This window comes from Periplaneta americana, chromosome 9 (assembly GCF_040183065.1).
Source record: "Periplaneta americana isolate PAMFEO1 chromosome 9, P.americana_PAMFEO1_priV1, whole genome shotgun sequence".
NCBI classification, from domain to species: Eukaryota; Metazoa; Arthropoda; class Insecta; order Blattodea; family Blattidae; genus Periplaneta; species Periplaneta americana.
The window spans coordinates 142,916,603-142,931,632 of NC_091125.1; the positions used below are offsets into that span (position 1 = coordinate 142,916,603).

At 33.8% G+C, this 15,030-nt stretch overlaps 1 protein-coding gene across 1 annotated transcript in view; it reads right to left on the reverse strand.

Annotated features, from left to right (window-relative positions):
* Positions 1-2,349: 2,349 nt before the first annotated feature.
* Positions 2,350-15,030, reverse strand: part of LOC138706573 (toll-like receptor 2) — a 42,322-nt gene continuing 29,641 nt past the window's right edge. The window contains exons 5-6 of the mRNA XM_069836056.1: positions 10,278-10,393; positions 2,350-2,616 (exon numbers count right to left, since the gene is read on the reverse strand). Coding sequence (XP_069692157.1) covers positions 2,451-2,616; positions 10,278-10,393 — 282 coding nt within the window. The 3' untranslated portion in view covers positions 2,350-2,450. The remainder of the gene's footprint in view (positions 2,617-10,277; positions 10,394-15,030) is intronic.

Below are 15,030 nucleotides of genomic sequence, written 5' to 3' on the forward strand. Positions count from 1 at the left end.
CTGTGCGAAAATATGATTCAATATTGAAAGCTCTTTCGTCACTGGAAAACGCGAACATATTTCTGGAACGTACTATACCCAGTAACTCAGTATTGCTTACTATCTGCGGTCTTGGTTCTGTATGGAGTTGGAACTTCCTTAGTAGAAGGGGTGGGAGTGAAGTACATTAAAAAACTCAGGTACAATAAAAATTGAAGTAAAAATAAAATGATGTCCCTGTATAAAACTTCACTGACATAAACACACTTCACTTAACAATACACTTCACTCACGTCAGAGTTCATTCGCTGTTTCACAAAACACAATTTTGCGATGCCTGCTCTACATCTTTATAAAAGAGGATATATACAGGGACATCATTTTATTTTTACTGACATTTTTAATATTAACCTGGCTCTACCTTTGGATTAATAGTTCAAAGCCGGAAACACCGTTTGCTACCCCCTTCCACGATTGAAGTTCGATGATACTGGCGTAAAATACAAACAAATCACTTTACTAGGTATAGGAGGGAAGAAAAGTAGTTCATCCACTTACGTAAACTAGGAGATATCGTAATTTTGAGTTTGATAATTTTCATTAGTTTTTTGTTTAATCAAAATACAGTACAGTATTAACAATAAGTGTTTTTATTCACGAACTGAGTTATCCATGCGAACGTATTCATTATGCAGTGTATATTATACTGTCTAGAGCACATTGTCGTACAATATAGAGAATGAAGTTAAATTGAAAAATAATCATAATATAGATATTTAAACACATTTTTTAAAATGGTGGCCGTTCATTTAGATACAGGCTTCAGTTCTTTCGTGCGTATTATCGCACTATAGACTATTGCATCTAATTCCAATTACCAGTTTCGTCCTTCGTACTAGTAACTCATGTTGAAATAATTCTGTACCTATTATATAAAAGAGTACCTTACGTACTGAAAATTCAATCTTCACCTCCGTCCGACCCGCACAGATAACCTTACTCAGACATGCTATCTACTGTCCGTCCAAGTGGTTATGTCGCAGGATCGTAGAAAGGGGGGAAATCACGTGACAGATAATTACTTTTATTTAAGTTATTTTAAACAGTTGCGGGTGAGGGAAATCGGGACGTAGGCAAACGGACGACAGTACCTGTGCGAAAATATGATTCAATATTGAAAGCTCTTTCGTCACTGGAAAACGCGAACATATTTCTGGAACGTACTATACTCACAACTCAATACTGTTTGTGTTTACTACGACCTTAAGGCGACTTTGACTGTATACGCTTGGTTCTGTGAGGTTAACAGTTGGAAGTTTACTAGTAGAGGGGTTGGAAGTTAAGAACATTAAAAAACTCAGGTACAATAAAAATTGAAGTAAAAATAAAATGATGTCCCTGTATAATGTGTCTTTTATAACATCTGAAGAAGTATATTCTTTTTGTATTCACATGGAGATCATAACTCGAAACCACCATCTTATCTATATACTTTTTACCGCACACCATAGATATATTCTCAAATAATTGTCTGATTTCGTAACTAGGCCTACAACATTAGAGATGTTTAATTGATACAAAAAGATAAAAGAAAACAGTATCACATTTATCAAAATGTTCTAGTTCTACTATCATAATTATTATCTATGGTTATATAAATAAAAAAATTCTAAAATAAATTTGAATTTCTAAGAAACATAAAAGATAGCGTTAAATAAAACGTTAATTTTTTTTACACGAGATTGTATACTTGATCTCAAACATGCGAAAAACAAATTTCCTAGTCTTTTAATAAGGGCCTAGTAATTAAATAAAGGTTGAGGAACAGATTACTACACTGAGAAGCAGAGATGATGTTTCAAATAGGCTACTTAATTGTTTTTATATAGGTTATATAACAGTTGCCAAAACAGATAAAAGTTCAGTTTCGTATAAACAACTGTGACGATTCAAGGTTGCTTGACGTACGAGAGTTGATCACTCCCGAAGTCTCGATGTCTTGAACGTTTGCTTACAAGCAGTCAACGACAGGCAATACTGTCGGGCGGGTTTTCGGTTTTGTGGGCGCTGTTAGTCTTGCATTCTCGCTCGTTGTTCATCTCTAATCCTAACATTCTTTGTACAGTGAAAACCACAAATTAATACGCATTTGTGTCGAGATCAGAAAGTCGAAAATTGGATTTTTGTCCAGCTAGATGGCGCAAATTGCACAATGTGCGGCGTTAGCTTTCGTTGGTCGGTAGATAGAAACACGAGGAATGTTCGCTGGGACTCGCTATAGTACGGGGTTTAAATCTTCCTACACTGGATATCATCATTCGATACAAGTGCGCGTGATTGATTCTGTGCAAGGAATAATCAATACTCGTAGTCTTTTAATAAATACTATGTTTATTTTGATATTGATGTACTGGTATGTTGTTTTTTGTTACTTTATTTTTATTCAGTCTTCCAGTAAAGAAGGAAACAGTTTAGAGGCTGAGTTCTTCAAAACCCTGATCCTCCTGCAATGTCGAATCCTCGTCCTCCTGCAGATGGAGGCTCTTCCCCAGGCAGGCCCTCAGCCGCTTCCACGCCTCTGTGGCATCGGCATCTCTCTCCGGCCACTCCAGATAGGTGCGCGTGTCCATCAGCAACCTGTCAATAAATAAATAAAATATTCACTGTCTAAGAAAATTAGGGAACTACTTTCAGAATGTTCTTTTCATTTTAGTTCAATAATATATCATAATTAATTATACCTATATAATAATAATAATAATAATAATAATAATAATAATAATAATAATAATAATAATAATAATAATAATAATAATCTATATATATATAATTTGAATTGGTAATGGAAATTACGGGAAAACGGCTGAACGGATTTTAATAAATGACCCCTCATTGTGAAGCTTGGAACCCAAAGTTTTTCAGAAAAATAGTAGTCCTCAGTGAAATGTCAATTTTCCCGCATCATTTTCCTATTTTCCAAAATCCATCTTTCGTCATTTCCTACATCATTTTCCTATTTTCCAAAATCCATCTTTCGTCAGTTTTGAGAACTAATGAATTGCATTTCAGAATAAAACAAAACACACCTACAATAAACATTAAAACACGAAGGCAGGATTGCTGACATATTTAGAGTTCAGATGGCTCAGATTCTTTCACATCATAATGCCAGTATGTCGATTTTCATTTGTGTAATTTTTTGATAACGTATAAAATATATTTTGTGCGAGATCGTGCGTATTTGCTTGTTTTCCGCACAGAACCAATACGCGGTAAGTGTGAAATACCACATTCAGTATTCCCAACGTAACACACATAACAATTTCCCTCTTCTTACCGCTTAAGCGCGACATTCATTTTACTGCTTTAGGCTTTTAACATATTATTTTTAGAGACGTTTAACATAGTAATAATTATAAATTGGAAACTTACCACTGCAATTTCACCTAAATTGCAATGTTAATTATTGTTTTTAAATATTTGCAAAAGTTAAGTAAAGTCTAGGCTACTACTCCACGAAACTTATTGCATTCCTGATACAAGTAACATTAAGGAAGCCGTGAAAAAATCAATAAGATTCCAGATGCCGATGTTATTACTGCAATATGTTATATAAATAATATTGTTAAAATATTAAAATGAAAAATAAATCATTACATAACCTTACCGTTTGTTTTAAGTTCGCATTTATAGACTGGGGGGAAAAAAAGACAGACGTATATCACGGCCTGCTGGAGTATAGTAAACACAGAAACATTTTATAGCAACAATGTTGAAGAAAGATATTTTGGTTTTCCGAAGTTGCCGTCATTAAACAGAAACCAAGATGGAGATTTCATTGCAACTAATTAGAAATTCGTCTTTCAGGTATGTAATAAACGATCTTCGCACAAAATAATGTACGATACACGAGTGGTATGTTTGTTTTCATGTTCTCGGAAATTAAAAAAGCTCAACTACGTTTCGCTTTTTCAATCTTTTCCTCGACCATGAAAACGTCAACATACCGCTCTTGTAACGTATATTACTATTATAGGTCTGATTCTCTGGTCTATAGTTTTCCGAGTACAGCTGTGTATTGGATATTACGATCTACAAAACTTAAGAATGTTTGATGACAATGCCATTAAAAGTGAAATATTATTATAGTTAATGCAACACATAATGCTATATTGAGATATGAAAGTAAAAGTTTTTGGAGTTTTATATAAGTAGACGCAGTGAAATAATATTTTATATTTGATCTTCATTTCTATAATAATTTACTAAGTAACGGCTATATACAGTATATGTTACTGAAAACTATAAAACTTACGTAAAGTAACAATTTTATTATTAAAAATGAAATACTTTTATAGTTATTAATCAAGTGGTGTAAGTCTGTTTCATATATTTAATGGCGCTGTGATATAGATATTTATATGTCTGATTCTCTAATTTTCTTTGGTAGTAATTGAGTCATGCTTTCTATTTTAGCTGCGTCTTTAAACTACATCAAAATTAATTTCATATTTCTTTGGTTTAATCGATTAGATTTGTGATTACTGCCAAGCATATTTCGTTGTAGGGAAAATAGCAGGCCATTTCACTTCTTGCTGCCATGATGAGTAAGTTTATTTCCCGCAACCAGCAATAAATGAAACATTGAATGTGCTAACGATTTATGATGAACAATTTTATTTAGGGCGCATATAAGATTCTACAACTCTGGCATATCATTCGCCTCATTTTCCGCATCTCAGCAATAGGTTCCTCACAACAGCCTATATTACTGAAAATATACTGTATAACATTCATTGTTACACAAATTAATCGAGTAATATTTGGTAGGTCAGTCTGGAGGAAGCGCAAAAATTACAATTCCTAAGAAAAGATAAAAAAGCATTACTTACTGATAAAATAAGAGACCTACAAGACTTTGTAGTCGTTTGATCACCTCAGCAAGATGGCTTAGTAGGAAAAAGTAATTCTGCCCTCTACATTTCAGGGTAGTTCACGAAACATGCAGCTAAGTCTTTTGTTCAAAGCATGGCAAACCTTACATTTTCTTAACTTTCACCTACAATTTGCAATGACCTGAAATAGCTACTGCATTACATCCATGTGAAAAACTAGCTGATCGTCCTGACATTGTTACTTGCGATTTCGCATTGAAACTCAAGAACTGAAGACGAATAGGTTCAAGGAAAAGTATTTGATATAAAAAAATACATTCAGAGGGAGTATGTTTCATTATAATGGGAGCAAATAACTTTCAAAATGTCTGGTATTCTTCAATGAAAATAAATCTGAACAATTTTTATTTGAACTTCTTATGGACTTAGTTTTCAGCATTTGTTGCACAAGCCACTAGTAATAATAATAATAATAATAATAATAATAATAATAATAATAATAATAATAATAATAATAATAATAATAATAATAATAATAATGTAGCAATATACAAGGTGATCCTTTTGGAAAGACATAAAATAAAAACGTGATAAAATGGGAACTGTTGCTATTTATTGTTAAACAATTTGTACATGCATTCTAGAAGAATGGAAGTTTTGATCAAATTAGATCTCAACGTGCCCATCAATGTGAACACGACACAGTTCATATCTTGAGGCTAATTCCTTCCATGTGTGGTCTAACATCTCAGGAGTAACTTTCTCAAAAGCTGAGAAAATCTTTCCTCTGAAGATCATACGTATCATTCTTCACGAAACCCCAGAGAAAGAAATCGGGTGGTATCAGGTGTGGGGAATTTGGAGGTCATACAATTGGCCCTTCTCGATCACACCAGTTGTTACCAAAATGTGTCATTCAGATAAATTTTTCCACGTTAGAAAAGTTTCATGTGAATCTTTTCTAAGTTTCATGTGAATCTTTTCTAAGTCCATCTCATACTTTTTCATTTCCTAAAAAGTAATCAATGTGTGTGTGTCTCTGTATATATATTCCTTGTTTAGGAGTTATTTGAATCTTCTCAAGTTAAGTATCTCGGAATAATAATCGACCGACACTTACGTTGGAATAAACATGTCCTTTTTCTTTGCAGTAAAGTAAGGAAAATTATTCATTATCTTATTATCCTACGAAATTATTTGCCTATCCATAGTTTACGACTTATTTACCTCGCATTACAGTATGGTATAGGATGGGGTAGTGCTTTTAGTACCTCCCTCATGCCAATAACACTGCTACAGAGAAGAATAATAAAAATATGCCCTAATAAGCCTCTTGATTATCCCTCAGAACTGTTGTCTTCTGAATTTAAAGTATTTGATATCCATCAAATTTATAACAATGTCTTATTGAATTTCATTATAAGAACCGAAATATATTTAATTTGTATTCACTTAAATATAAGACTGAAAGATGAGACAACTTATGCTTGACAGAACTTTAATGTACCGGTACCACAATTGTAGCTTATAATCTCAGTAGCAACTTCGATCCAAGGCTCTGTAATAAGATAACAGCTAAATTATTAAACATTCAATTTGCTAATGCTCCTTATTTTAAAAATCAATTGAAAGATTATTGTTTAGGGAGAAAATATAAAATAGTCCCATTTACTGTAATATCTGTGTTTTCTTTTCCTCTTTTTACTTTTTTGTTTTTTAATTAATGAAATATCTTAAAATGTTATGGAATGCCCCCTCAGCACAAATATGTACTCTTTCTGATGATGCTACAGTGATTATATCTATATATATAATTTGAACTGGTAATGGAAATTACGGGAAAACGGCTGAACGGATTTTAATAAATGGCCCCTCATTTTGAAGCTTGGAACCCAAAGTTTTTCGGAAAAGTAGTAGTTTTCAGTGAAATGTCAATTTTCCTACATAATTTTCCTATTTTCCAAAATCCATCTGTTGTCAGTTTTGAGAACTAATTTTATTGAATCACGGCCGACTTGATTGAATTTCAGAAGAAAACACACACTACAATAAACAATAGGCTATTACACGAAGGCCATGACCTGCAGGATTGCCGACATATTTAGAGCTCAATTCAATTTGTTATTAAAAACTGATTCTGCATTGTATAATTTTCTGAGTACATCTGTGTATTTTATATTCAAATCTACGAAACTTGAGGTGGTTTGATGACATTATTACCATTAGAAATTAAATAGTATTATAGTTAGTATCATGATGCGTCTGTTTTTCATTAATTGTGCATAATATTGATGCTATATTGATGACATGAAGTGAAACGTTTTGAGGTTATGTAAGTAAATGTAGAGAATATCTTAATTTAGATCTTCATTTCTATAATTTACTGAGTGACTGCTATATATAAAACTACAAAACTTAAGTAAGATAATAATATTGTTATTAAAAATCAAATATTTTTATACTTATTAACCCAGTGGGGTTGGGTCTTTTTCATATACTTAATGGCGGCGTAGTATAGATATTGATATGTGTCATTGTCTTCAGTATTGGCTTGAGAGAGCGCAAAAATTACAGTTCCTAAAGAAAGATCAAAAGGTATTACTTGCTGATAAAATAAGAGGCCTAGAAAATTTTGTAGTCTCCAGATCATTTCAGCAAGATCTCTTAGTAGGATAAAATGATTTTACGCTCTACATTTCAAGTTCTACATGCAGCAGCTATACGAAAATGCTATTGTTCGAAAGCTTAGACTTTTTTTAACTTTTGCCTACAATCCACAATGACCTGAAATTGCTACTGCTATCGTCCTGACATTGATACTTGCGTTTTCGCGTTGAAACTCAAAAACTGAAGTTGGATAGGTTCAAGAAAAAGTATTTGGCCTAAAAAATCCATTCAGAGAGAGTATGTTTCATTATTGTGGAAGCAAATAACTATCAAAAAGACAAGTATTCTTCATTGAAAATAAATCTAAAAAATTTTTATTTGAACGTCTAACGAACTTAGTTTGCAGCAGCATTTGCTGCACAAGCCACTAGTAATATATAAATATGTAACATCTTTGTTTTAGCAATGAATAATAGGCCCACCTATTACTTACTGACTGACTTACTTACTTACTTACTTACTTACTTACTTACTTACTTACTTACTTACTTACTTACTTACTTACTGGCTTTTAAGGAGTCCAGAGGTTCATTGCCGCCCTCACATAAGCCCGCCATTGGTCCCTATCCTGAGCAAGATCAAACCAGTCTCTATCATCATATCCCACCTCCCTCAAATCCATTTTAATATTATCTTCCCATCTACGTCTCGGTCTCCCCAAAGGTCTTTTTCCCTCCGGCCTCCCAACTAACACTCTATATGCATTTCTGGATTCGCCCATACGTGCTACATGCCTGCTCATCTCAAACGTCTGGATTTAATGTTCCTAATTATGTCAGGTGAAGAATAAAATGCATGCAGTTCTGTGTTGTGTAACTTCCTCCATTCTCCTGTAACTTCATCCCTTTTAGCCCCAAATATTTTCCGAAGCACCTTATTCTCAAACACCCTTAACCTATGTTCCTCTCTCAAAGTGAGAGTCCAAGTTTCACAACCATAAAGAACAACCGGTAATATAACTGTTTTATAAATTCTAACTTTCAGATTTTTTACAGCAGACTGGATGATAAAAGTAGCAATAAATAAATAAATAAATATTATTATTATTATTATTATTATTATTATTATTATTATTATTATTATTATTATTATTATTATTATTGTAAATCAGACGGATTTCCTCAAATTCCCTGTCACTTTTATTTTCTGTTTTGTTACTGAGTGGTGGTTAGTATAAGTATTTATAAGCAATCCATCATTGCGATCATTACTGATTTATTGTACTAACCCCCCTCTAGCTAGGTGCATTTCGAATCCACACACTGACTCCGCTGAAGTTTGCTGACTAACCAGATTTCAAAGCAACCAATCCCACTCGGCCTCCAGGACTCGTCGGCCGGTTATGGAAACCTATAAAATGGTAATGATATAGAGATGTTACGCAATGATGTTGATTTCTAACCTAGGGAAACGAGAGAACCCCGGGAAAAATCCCAAGTGCGATTTTGTCCGCCACAAGTTCTACTATGAATTTTCCAACGAAAGATCTCTGGCCTGACTGCGACTCAAAACCGGACCGCTTGTGTGACAAGACTAACGGTCTAGATCACACAACTGCAGGGACTAAAATAGAGTTACTGTATGATCACGGCGATTGTACAGGGACATCATTTTATTTTTACTTCATTTTTTATTGTACCTGAGTTTTTGAATGTACGTCACTCCCACCCCTTCTACTAATGAAGTTCAACCGTGCGTCGTCCACACAGATACAAGACCGCATATACAGTCATAGTAGCCTTAGTGTCGTAGAAAACAGTACGTTCCAAAAATATGTTCGCGTTTTCCAGTGACGAAAGAGCTTTCAATATTGCATCATTTTCGCACAGGTACTGTCGTCCATTTGCCTACGTCGCGTTCCGGTTTTCCCCACCTGCTTCTATTCGCCTCTCTGTAAAGGCTAGTGGCTGGACTGTCTTAGCTCTTTTCTGAGAACATTAATTTCTGTTAGGAATTGGACGTCTACGTAATATTATACCCACACAACTGTTTAAAATAACTTAAATAAAAGGGCCTCGTTAAGTAATTAACTGTCACGTGATTTCCTCCCTTTCTACGATCCTGCGACATAACAACCATTTGGACGGACAGTAGATAGCACGTCTGAGTAATTTATCTTTTCGGATCGAGCAGAAGTGAAAATTGAATTTACAGTACGTAAGGTACTCTTTTACAGAGTAGGTACAGAATTTCTTCAACATGAGTTACTAGTACGAAGGACGAAACTGGTAATTGGAATTACACACATTAGAACTGAAGCCTGTATCGAAATGAACGGCCACCATTTTGAAAAATGTGTTTAAATATCCATATTATGATTATTTTTTCAATTTAACTTCACTCTCTATATTGTACGCTAATGTGCTGTAGACGGTATAATACTCGTATACACTGCATAATGAATACGTCCGCATGGACAGCTCAGTTCGTGAGTAAAAACACTCATTGTTAATACTGCACTGTATTTTAATTAAACAAAATCTGTTGAAAATTATCAAACTCAAAAGCGTGATATTTCCTAGTTTATGTAAATGGATGAACTACTTTTCTTCCCTCCTATACCTAGTAAAGTGATTTGTTTGTATATTACGCCAGTATCATCGAACTCCAGTCGTGGAAGAGAGTAGCAAACGGTGTTTCCGGTTCTCAGCCGTTGATCCAAAGGTATAGCCAGGTTAATATTAGAAATGTTAGTAAAAATAAACTGATGTCCATGTATAATAATGGGTAGCCTACCTCAGATGAGCAGGCACGATCTTTTGGTCCAGGCGTTCAAGCTCCACCAATATGAGGAACTCACGGCCAGTCTCGAACACCTTGTGATTCGCCATCTCCATTTCCCAGCGACACCACTGAAATGAAATAGACTGTGTATGAAATAACATCGAATAAGAGAACAGTTTCGAATAAGATCGTTGTGAAATAGTGAATATGGGTATCGCCCCGAATGCTGCACAGAACTTTTAATCATTTTCGGTAGCTACCATTTTTTCTGAAAATGAGACAGTTCCTGGATGGTTTCCATGAAGTGAGATATGCAACAAGCGAACTGGGACTATTAGACAACATCTGGTAAGAGTATGTCGAGATAGGGCTAGGAAGTTCGTACCAAAACTTAGTCAGAGACTGTTGGATATCATCTAGTTTCAAAAATAAACTAAAATTGCACTTTTTCAATTCACATTCCTTTAAATATAAGCCCTTCTCTCTGCGATAATTTATTATCATACCCTTTTTATTGTGGATTTTATTTAATTTTCGTTTTTTCTTCTTTTTTATTATTATTCTATTACATTCCATTTGTTGTATTCTTCCTTACGTTTTCCCTATTAACTGTAGTGAGTTGCTTTTATTATATTCCAATCTTTAGATCTGTATTTTACTTTCTTTTTTCTATTATGGTATTATTTTCATGTTGTTTAGTGCCGATTTTGTTATGCTATTATTTTTTTGTAATATGTTAGAATTCTGTTAATTAACGTTTTATTAAATTTTCACTGTTTGTAGACTTTGTGACCTGGTAGAGTGTAAGAGAAGGCCCTATGGCCTTAACGCTGCCAGTATAAATAAATAAATAAATAAATAAGTAAATAAGTAAGTAAATAAGTAAGTAAGTAAATAAGTAAGTAAATAAGTAAGTAAGTAAATAAGTGAGTAAATAAGTAAGGGAGTAAATGAGTGAGTAAATAAATGAGTGAGTAAATAAATAAGTGAGTGAGTAAATAAATGAGTGAGTAAATAAGTGAGTGAGTAAATAAGTGAGTGAGTAAATAAGTGAGTGAGTGAGTAAATAAGTGAGTGAGTAAATAAATAAGTGAGTGAGTAAATAAGTGAGTGAGTAAATAAATAAGTGAGTGAGTAAATAAATAAGTGAGTGAGTAAATAAATAAGTGAGTGAGTAAATAAATGAGTGAGTAAATAAATAAGTGAGTGAGTAAATAAATGAGTGAGTAAATAAACAAGTGAGTGAGTAAATAAATAAGTGAGTGAATAAATAAATGAGTGAGTAAATAAATAAGTGAGTGAGTAAATAAATAAGTGAGTGAGTAAATAAATGAGTAATGAGTAAATAAATAAGTGAGTAAATGAGTAAATAAATAAGTGAGTAAATGAGTAAAAGTGAGTAAATGTGTAAATAAATAAGTGAGTAAATGAGTAAATAAATAAGTGAGTAAATGAGTAAATAAATGAGTAAATGAGTAAATAAATGAGTAAATGAGTAAATAAATGAGTAAGTAAATCAACAAATGAATAAATAATTCAATAAATGAGTACATACATAAATAAATACATAAAGGCATAAATAAATATTATTATTAAACTATTGTTACTATTAAATTATTATTATTATTATTGTTATTATTATTATTAAATTATTATTAGTTTTCAGGTTAAGTCCAGCCACGCGTATAGATCACGTCGCTCTGTACGCTAGCTGTCTTCTGTGTATGGTATACTCTGTTCACATAAACAACTCAAAGTATATCCGCAAGTGCAGATGGATGATTTTTGTAACTACATTACAGCAATATGCACAGTAGAGATGCAGTTTCATTATGTACTAATGTTCGCAGTGGAATTGTGCAGTTTAGTGAGTGGTTTTCATTAACATAGCAGAATTTAAATCTTCCAGTCACACGAAGTTGAATGTAGTAGGCTACTTCAAGGTTTACTGATAATCATAAATCAAGAAATGGAGAAAAATGTACTGGAAATTATGTCATGTGGAAATATTATCTACAAAACGAATATTAGTTCAGGGACACTGCTACGAAATTACTGTACTATAAATATATAGTAGGCCTATATAGGTAATGGGCGATAAATGCAATGGAGGGGGAAAGGAACAAGCCACCCTACCTCATCTTCTGGCTTAGTTGCCTGACAAGTGGTGTCTTACTGGTACCACTTGTGAGGTTCAGACCTTTCTTCGGACAGTTGACAAAACAAACAGTACAATATATAGTATGGAAACCTTTCTTTGCATGGAAAATACAACAATAAAGAGAAACGTTCTACGTACTTCAAAATCTGACTCAAGTAGACATAATTGTATTCTTTCTCCACCTTTGTATAATGCTGGTATGTTCCAATATCCATTCTAACAATTGCCTACAGCCAGGATGCGAATTAAGATTTCTGATGGGGGGGGGATAGAATCCTAGATAGAGAATACCATACATAGAATTATTATTATTATTATTATTATTATTATTATTATTATTATTATTATTATTATTATTATTATTATTATTATATCCTTGAGCAGGCTTAAGATAAGATGTGTAATTCCTAAGTTATTGATTGTTGTCAGCTTGCCAGTGATATTATTTTCTTTGCTTACTTTGTACTTGATGGTATAGGGTAAACATTGGTAATTTCGTGATAATTTCATGAAAACTAATTTAAAATGCAAATGTGTAAATATATCCTTATTCCGATTTTTTCATCTAAAAGACGATAACTTGCTGTACAAATCTGGAGACATAAAAGATTGGATACGTTCTTGAATATGTGCCAAAAACCACTTTTACAACTTAAGCTGAAAGGTTGGTTATTTCGTGATAACCTTGGTAATTTCGTGATATTGCATTGATAATTTCGTGAGAGGTAGAAGAATTGTGGAAAAATTCATTAAAGTCAAATGAAATTCTCATTTATTGTTACAAGACTTCAAACATAGTAATTCCGTCTAATATTCATAGCAAGAAAACATAGAAATACATATCAACACATACTGTAATAAGAATGAAATCAAAGTAAAAATTGGAATTGAAAAGGGATCTTCTTTGCCCTGAAGGGTTTAACACGTTTATTACGGAGTTTACTACTGCCTATATTACTAGGGGAACTCCAAAAGTAATGCATAACATTTGTTTAAATATTATATTTTTATCCTACAGCTTTACTATTTTCACAGAATGTAGATACATCCTTTAGGAACAAAATGTCACTTTTCCACATAATCCCCGTCCTTTTCAACTGCCTTACGTAACCTAGGAACGAGGGCCTGTAGACCAGCACGGTAAAAGTCTGGACCAACACGTCTGAGCCACTCTTTAGCAGCGTGCACAAGGGAGTCATCTTCTAACCTCGTTCCGCGAAGGGATCCTTCAGTTTACCAAAGAGATGGTAATCGCACGGTGCCAGTTCAGGACTGTAAGGCGGCTGTTTCAGTGTTGTCTATCCGAATTTTCTGATCTGGTCTGTGGTCTTGTGACTGACATATGGCTGTACGTTGTCGTGCAATAGCAGAAAATCCTGCTTCTCCCGATGTCGTCGAACACGACTCAGTCGAGCTTGAAGGTTCTTGAGAGTTGCAACATACCCGTCAGAATTAATGGTGGTTCCGTGTGGCATGATGTCCACAAGCAAGAGTCCTTCTGAATCGAAAAACACAGTAGCCATAACGTTTCCTGCCGAAGGTGTACTTTTGAATTTCTATTTCTTTGGTGAGTTTGCATGATGCCACTCCATTGTCTGCCTCTGTCTCCGGTCCAAAATGGTGGAGCCATGTTCCATCTTCTGTTACTGTTCTTACAAGTCATCTAGCACTTATCATTGACACTTAGCATGATAACAAATCAAACAGAAGCTATACTGAACCCATTGCGTCTCCGTTTTCTTTTTTGTTATCACATCTTGTCTTCAGATTTCTAAAATTCCTATTCTAATACATTTTATACTATTTTAAAAATTGTAACACTTAATGCTCAACAAAATTTCGCCTCAAACAGCTAAGATTTCTATCAGTAAAGCTAAGCCTATATGGCGATTACAGATGTATCTAAAATTCCAAAAACATTTCCTAAAATTTCATGAAGATACAATAAATCTTTGTACCAAATATCATATGCTTACCTTTAGTATTAAGCCTGTAATGTAATTACAAACATCCACAAAATTTGTATGCCTGAGAAGTCGACGCAAACTTGCTCTCTCCAAACATAAAAGCTCACTGAAGCAACTACAATAGTCACACAAAGCTTAGCTGTATGTTTCTGGAAGCTGGACAACATATGCAATCCCTTGGCGGAAATTTGGATCTCGTAACACCATTGGTTAGTTCACAAAAGAGCAAAGAAAAAGTATCACGAAATAACCACTGCCACGAAATTACCAATGTTTACCCTACTTGTCTTAAAACACTTATATTTTGTGAGGAGGATAGAAGTTATCCCTGGCAGGAATGTTAATATGAATTTGTGAGAGGGGAATAACTTTCCAACAGGGGGAATCCCCCCCCCCCGTTAATTCGTACCCCGCATGCAGCAATCACTCCGCTGCATTCCAGAAATATAGAAATGATTGACGCCGCTAGAAGTGGAAGAATAATATTACAGTTCAAATATTCGCAGAAGTCCCAATAGTCATTAAAGCAAAAATGAAGAGTATTCTTGAAAATAAGTATGGATTTAATGCGGTGTGATGTGCCATATACGAAATGCACTGTAAGATTCACAGAGCTGATACAGTAATGCATACTGTG